Here is a 7,916-nt window from a genome sequence, read left to right on the forward strand (position 1 = left end):
TTCGACGTTTTTTCAGGAATAACCCCACCCTCCCCACACCAAAAGTTTCACTGCATGCGCTTACACTGCCCTTTCCCTTTTGGCGTTTCACTGTTTAAATTATAAGGGCAAAGCCAAGCCCCGGAAAACTAGTTCCACACGCCGGCTGCACTGTACCTTCATTTGGTCTCAGTCAAGGCTTAGCCGTCCATACTACATGCACCTGGCTCACTGAGTTCGCGCTATAAAATGTCACAAATATAAAGTAGATTTATACTCGGAAAAGAAGATGCAAATCAATACGGGTATTTCACAATAGTGCGCCTCCAAGAGTTTGCAACACGTTGGCCAATCACAATGTGTGAAATCTGTCGACCCAATGCGCGTTTGGAAAGGGTTGACATACAGACGTGCTGTGATTGGTCAATGCATTGCAAACTCTTGAAGGCGCACTATTGTGAATCCCCAGTATTACAGGAAAGAGCATACTGTCACACAAAAGTTCCAATTTTCCCCATTTATTTCACATAGGCCTACCATCTAAACATGGTGTGCACTGGAATTTTTAGGTTTTTGAGCATCTGAAAAACCATAATTTTCCGAGCATGCGGATCAAAATAAAACCCAATTCTTTACTTGTGGGTATCGAAAAAAATCAGCTGTGACAATTTGCACAATAAAATCGCTGTTTACACTAAGTCGGAAATTAGATATAAATACTGTACACCTGTATATCTTCACCAAAGCATTATATTTTTTCCGTAATGTTAAATATCAAAAATTTAATGTTGAAAACAAAATAACTAAATAGCAGTTTAACTGAGCTGCATGCAATAATTTTAATTTTAGAGTGAACAAGTTTCCATATATATAGTAAGAAAATTTTCGACATCTTGGGGTAATTAAAGCCAGCACATGAAAAAACAATCTTCAGGAAATTGAAGATATTGGTGTTTAAATTTAATCATAAACCGACAATTATTCACACTTCTCGTTTTATACCTCTTTGATGTATTAGTTATAGCTTTAACCTATCACATTCTAGCCCCGTCTGCCTCTGTAATTTTCACAAACATGCAACAAAGTACCCTGTTAAGCAATGCAGCGTTTACTGAATCTAGCTCTGTAAGGTGTTGAACTGACTTTAAATAAACTGCAACAAAATACCTTCTTTTGCGCTTTCAAACACAATGGCAAGAGGAAACATCGTCTTAAATCGGACGTCCCGTAAAACGGTCATCGATAACAAAGACATTTTGGTCTTGGATCCAAAAAAATCCAAAAATCCCCCAAAAGCTGATATTTTATGTTGTTTGCTGGAGGACACAACTGCGATAGGCCATTCAAAATTTCAACATTTCAGTCCTTCCGTCAGCATACCACTTTATTATGCACGCCACGGTAAACGAAACGAATACTTTATATATAAACCTCACGATAACATACGTCCCATTAAAGTTCCGCATAGGCCCCTAATCTAATTGAAAGCCTAGTAATTTGAATTGGTCTAAATATCAGGTGCTTTTCAAATGTTGTTGTTGTCCATGATACGGACTTTGAACGGGCCGACATTCCGAGCTCGATCCAATTCTTCATCGGACATGAAGGGGACTGTCTTGAGGAGTTCAAGGACACCCTCTCGGACAGTGATCGTCGGTCGGAACCCGAACTCTCGCAGTCTCGAGTACGACACCTCGTAGTTGCGTTTATCCAGATCCTCTCCATCCTCCGACTGGGTTATTTTGCAGCCGGGAACCAGGGACTGTATCAGTGAGGCCAGCTCTGATTTGGTCATATTCATGGATTCGTGCCCCACGTTGTACGCCCTGCCCCGCATTTTATCGTAGTTACGTAGCGCCAACACGAACGCGGAAGCTGCATCTCGGACGTGAATGAACGTACGTCTAAAATTGCCCTGGTAGAGACTGAAATGTTTCTGGCTGACAGCGCGGTGCGTCAGATCATTGACCAAGAGATCCATCCGCATGCGTGGAGCCGTACCGAAGACCGTGGCCAGGCGGAGAGCTACTCCACCCACACTCAGTACCGATTTCTCCCCGTTTGCCTTTGAGCTTCCATACAGCGTCAGCGGGCTTATGGGGGTCTCTTCTGTACAGACGCCGTCCACAGCTCCGTAGCATGACCCAGTTGACGCGTAGACAAGCTTCTGGTTGCGCCGTAGGAGCCTCGCCACGTGCGCCGTGCCGTCTTCGTTGACTTGGCGGGCAAGTTTCGGTTCCTTCTCGCAGGCTGGGTACCCAACGATGGCCGCCAAGTGAATCACGGCGTCGCAATCGGCCATCGCCTCCGAGAGGTCCTCCACATTATGCACATCACCTCGGACAACTTTCAGGTTTGGGTTGGCAGCGACCGGTCCGAAGAGTGACTGACTTCCCCAACGGAAGGTATCGAAGACGGTGACGATGTACCCCTCTTCCAGCAGAAGGGGGTACCAGAATAGACCCGATGTAGCCTGCCCCTCCTGTCACCAAGACATGGTTCACAGTGCAGCAGCAATCCGCACTGTTGGTAACGCCGTTCTGAACTCCGTTGAGGGACGACATCATACCCCTTGAAATATTTCAGCTGAAATGAGGAATTTATAAAATGTAGTGGGATTAAATAACCGAACTCATAGCATTATTCAACTCATATTAAATGGCATCACTCATGCGTGGTGTTATGCGACATACATGCATTTACAAGGTCACGCCACGGATACTGCTTTTGTAATAGGAAGTAGAGTTGTCACTAGTCCTACCGTACTATGATAGGCCCAATCAAACAAGTGCAACGGGTCTGATGCTTTATATCATTTCTATTTGAAAATGAATGTATGCCTTTTGTATTATGATATTACCCATATCCTAAGAATGTGCTGTAAAAATTAAATAAGCGATAAATTACCCCTCCCGAAAAATTTCCTGCATTTTTCCCCCATAAAAATCCACAGGTTTATTCTTGCGGGATATCGATGTACGACCGCAGATCTTTATTTAGAAGTGGCAATCTCCCGTCATTCAAACGCTGAGGTCTAGTCTATTACGATGAAACGACCAACCTTAAGAGTTCAATCCTAAAATATAAGCTATTAGCCTCACGTTTCGATTTGCCCTTACACAAGCTAGAAATTGTCGATTCTCATCAGGCCCTCGATGAGGAAAAAGGAATCTTCAATGAATCAGATTTAAAAGAAAAATAAAAATAAAAAAAAACAGCAACCAAATGCCGAATAAAAACTCCATCAGCTGCAACAGAAACAAATTTGTTGATATTGGAGTGCCTTTGCAAGTTTCTCTGACAAAATGTGGTGGGTTTTTTGTTATAATAATCGCCTGGGAGATCGAGTCACAAGCCCGCGGCCAGGCCCTTTGTGTATTCAACTTACAAAATTATGCATGTATATGGTGTATACATGTAAAGCAATGTTTTGAATTTATGCTGGCACTCGGCCGGCAGACATCTTGCGTAAGGTCTCCGCAAACGTGACTGTGCTAAACAATAGAGCTAGGAATACAATTATGGTTAAACGTTTGACAGAGGATTGAATATCCAGCCGTCCATTTCATCTTTCCTACTCTCTTAAAACAACCTAGCCAAAATGCTGACTGATTTTCCTAGTTGTTCAAAATTGACTAGGGATTCAGTCAAACTCAAATCATGCTTTCTGGCAAGATTCCTGTTCGATGCCTTTTGAAACATCAATGAACTGACTGAAAAAATCTACTCAGATTGACTAATTTCCAGTTGCACCCAGCTGACCCTGAGGAGCCAGTCAAATTTTACTGAATTCTAGTCAGATTTGATTGATCCTTTTTAGAGTGTACGTACGCATGAAAGTATTATTAGCGGTACATGGGGAATACACGAGCTGCATGTATGAGCCTCACGGATCCATCCGGGCCAGAACAGACACTGGAAACTCAACTTGTGGCAGTTAAAACACACAGCAGGTTTTAAAAATATAAATCTGTGCACAGAGCATTACTGCAGCAAAAAGTAAGAGGCCCAGCATGATATGAGGCTTCGACGTTTGCCCATTTAATGAAGCGAAAAAATTTTAAGTCGGTCTACAAATTTTGTCCCTACGTTTCAGTGGAACCCATTTGGGGCATTTTATCAACGTGATCTTAAACGATGTCTACCAAGTGTAATTCGATTCGAATTTCGGAGCATCAGGCGTATTTTAATGCTCCACAGCAATTAAATGGCCAACAATCTTCCATATAGTGTTGTATACATTGTAAACCTGAAGGTTTTTTAATGTCACTGCATGTCACTGACATTTTAATGTCACTGTGTTTTTCAAAGACCGTTCTACACCAATTGACACTGCCATAATGCCGAAATCTTCATTGGGTGAGAGCAGGAACAGTAAGGGAGGAGAATTTCAGCGGCGTCGGTTGGTTTGGGGGGGGGGTTCAAAAGCGAATGCAGCTTTGGGCTCACTTCAACGTGATGTTCAAGGAGAAAACAAATAAAAAGCCTCACGGTCCCGACATCCTTGCTTTTATTTCCTGAATTGTTTTCTTCGGGTAAGTTAAGTGCCAATTATGAGATGAATAAATTAATATACCGATTACTTTCTTTCCTACTCACGAAACATTTTTCGGAAAAAAAAACCCTTCAGCGGGGGTGGCAGGTTTTGCAAGTTTTGCAAGGCCTGGGTGATTCCGTTGTTCCAGAGTTCGTGTTGAGCTGTGAAATCTAACCTATTTGTAAGTCTGACGTCACTTCAGTTTAAACCACGCCCACTGCACATGCACTGCACACAGAGTTACATGCATTGAATTTAACGCCGCGCCGTTTACATGGAACCATAGAACTGGAAGTTAACGCGCAACTACAGCGATCGTCCAATGAGAGCCTGCAATTCCCGGCGCGTCCATGTGTGTGACGCAGTCACGAACCGGATAAACACAGCGGGAAGTGTGCCAAACAATGGGGTTCTCCACTCTCCAGCTTTGCAACGCACAGTAGAATCATTTAATAGAATATCGGAGATCCTGCGTGATAGCGTGTTCGGTGTACCTTTTTTTAAGTCACGACGTTTATGAAAAAAATTAACTATTGTTAAAAATTCATAGCTGGGATTTTAAGAACCTGTTTTAATTTTTTGAAATTCCTTTCAAAGTTTTACCAACTATTCCGCTAAGACTTTTGTTGCAATCACTCAACACCTGTTTTTGATGTTCTCGTGCATATCTAAATTTACTCAAATGGCCCCATGTCCAACTTTGAGAAGTGTATCAAATTCATTTGGATGGAGTATATGTAAGAGGCAAGAGAGAGTGGATAATCTACTTAGCCTATGCTGAGTGACAAAACTGTGCGAAGGGTCAACAGTAAGACCCAGAAAAGCCAGCTTTGCACAGCTGGACTGCCGATCGAATTCATCTCATAGCGCAAAGCATTAATAGGCATACAAATCGACACTTTCTGTTCCCTTTGGAGGGACATGGTTTAAGTCAGAGAACAGACTTGGATCTGAAGATTTTCTCTGACATATCAGCCTAACCTTACAGCCGACATATACCAGGCCAACCACTCTGAACCGCCACTTGTCGCCGTTGATGACTTGACAGGCACTGAGCCAAATGTCCCGCTGTATGGACAATAATTATGCTGGCTGCCCCCCTTCCATATATGTACGTGTATGCCTCTGGTCGCAAAATGTCAAACTTCGGAAGAGGACAGAAATGCCGTCTGTGAAAACTCCAGCTTTACACCGAGACACGATTTTAAAAAAGTCAACCCAGATAGCCCTATTAGCTTCCGTGCATTTACACTTAGGCAAATTGAGCACTGAAAATGCAATTAAGTCCATCATGCTGACGATTCGTGCATCCATGCACGATAATAATGGAAAACTCGTGGTATACCAGTAGAAGTCAGATGTGCGGAATAGAGGCAGCTTTTAAATTAAAGAGGCAATGTTAGAGTAGGTCTGTGCATACTTGACAAAGCCAAATATACCTGCAATCTTTCCAACAACACCTCGATGTCAATGAACTTAAGCCTACTGATGTAACTGCGTACCCGAATATTGTTACGAAACTTTTTTTCAACTCCGTTACGAAATGAGAAAAAAAAATAATTCCGCTTATGTGGATTCTGCTCTGAAGATACATAATTCGCAGGGAAATGCATGAATATCCTATCATACCGTAAGTCCCATAGGAAATGAAGCAATACGTCCTGTAAAAAATGTATATTTACCAGTAGATTGAAGTGGGTATTTAGTGAACATTTAAGTAGTATAGCGTGAACATTTCCTAGCGTGTACTGTTCAGTAAAATATTTTCCAAGTTCAAGAATTATAGCTGTTATCCACGAGCCTCAAATCGATTCATAACCTCATCAAATTCGGTACCTGTACTTCATGGGCTCTATCCTTTCTCTGGGCCCTTCAGATACGATCCCAATCAGTTCCACACAATCCTTAATAAATGCATAAATTTTTTATTGTGACAATTACATTTTCTCTATGGTCCTCTGCAGCCGGGTGGTTGTCATTCTTTTGGTTAATTTCAACTGCACAACGAAATCACAAAAGTTGCCATCTTTACCATCAGATTCTCTTTTTACCTTCCTCTTATTCAGGATAAACCACAAAGACTTGGCATCCACGCTAGGTTAACAAGACATATTTTGCAGCTGCAGAACAAATCTCCTTTCACGCAGTTTTAAATCGGGTATAATGGAGCCCGATCAAGCTTGTTTGTGAGTGAAACGAATAACAAAATGTACAAAGTCTGTTTGTGAATGAAATAGCCTAACCATGACGACTGAAATCTGGATGGTGATTTCAGTTCAGTCACATGCTAGCGATGCTACAGGGGTTTACAACCAGAGTGGCGCCATAATCACAATTACTTGAATCAGTGGTTCTTCTTCAGTTCGGTACGTAGCAACAGATTCGCTGAACCTAATGTATAGCCACGGGAGAAGCACAAAGTTAATTTCAGTCCTAATCGCTGGATCCAATAAACTCAAGAACCTGATCCCTAAAAGAGGTGACTGAATTGTTGAGACAATTGTATCGGGAAGCCTATTCCAATCTCTACATGTTCTGGGTACAAAGGAGTTTGTGTGCGCTTCAGTTCTGCTCTGTGGCAAATCACGTTGAAAGCCCTTTCCAGTAGCTGGTCTATGTGATCTTGTAGGAGCACGGTTCAGTGATTGCTTTCACATTTTACAACCTGCGAAGTCTCTTACATCGTTTGATATGCACAGTTAAGGTTTGCCCGTGCATGCCATCATATCAGCAAAGAAACAGTGTGTTTGGACACCACAAATCATTTTAACATGTGGGTGTTTTAAATGGCATGGCAGGGTTCCAATTCGACTGATTTATTTTTCTTTAAAATGGACGCGACAAAATGATGGTGAATCGGTCTTTCCGATACAAAAATTACTCCCTGGCTCGCTTTATTACACAAACTAGCTGCACAAACACCACTCACACGCTGCTAACTACATTACGGGCGGTCGTCGCCCTGGCTTTGCAGCTAGTACGTTACACCACTCATTTTTCAGCATGAACACTGCACATTCTTTGTGCATGTGCAAGGCCAAAGGATCACAGTGGAAGATCAGCACAGGCCATCTAATAAACTATGTGGTCCACGTGCTCTCGATTCGGTGTTATTTTGGACAGTAGACAGGCTCTACCCACCTTGCCTTGTCGGGAACACAGTCAGTCTATCTCCTCCTTGGCGGGAACAAGGAAAGACGTTTTTGTGAGTGGTAATACAAGCGTGGGGGAGAAACATCAGCGGGGAGCGAGGCCGGCACAGGGTCAAGACAGAGATTCCGGCATGGACCTCATTATGCACTATGTACATGTACATACATACATAGTGTACACATGTACATGTACTTCGCGTCATACGGGTACACGTCATGGACACGTGTGACGTGTGTCTTCGCAGCGT

The 7,916-nt window shown here is 42.6% G+C and overlaps 1 protein-coding gene across 1 annotated transcript; it reads right to left on the reverse strand.

Moving 5' to 3' along the window:
* Positions 1-481: 481 nt before the first annotated feature.
* LOC110979182 (uncharacterized) lies at positions 482-7,800 on the reverse strand. The gene is given in 3 exon segments (XM_022234777.2): positions 482-2,428; positions 2,430-2,565; positions 7,658-7,800. Coding segments are annotated over 2 exon segments (1,041 nt in total). The 5' UTR covers positions 2,547-2,565; positions 7,658-7,800; the 3' UTR covers positions 482-1,504.
* Between the last annotated feature and the right edge of the window lie 116 nt (positions 7,801-7,916).

This window comes from Acanthaster planci, linkage group LG18 (assembly GCF_054643075.1).
Source record: "Acanthaster planci isolate LZ-2023a linkage group LG18, COTS_SCS, whole genome shotgun sequence".
Lineage (NCBI taxonomy): Eukaryota > Metazoa > Echinodermata > Asteroidea > Valvatida > Acanthasteridae > Acanthaster > Acanthaster planci.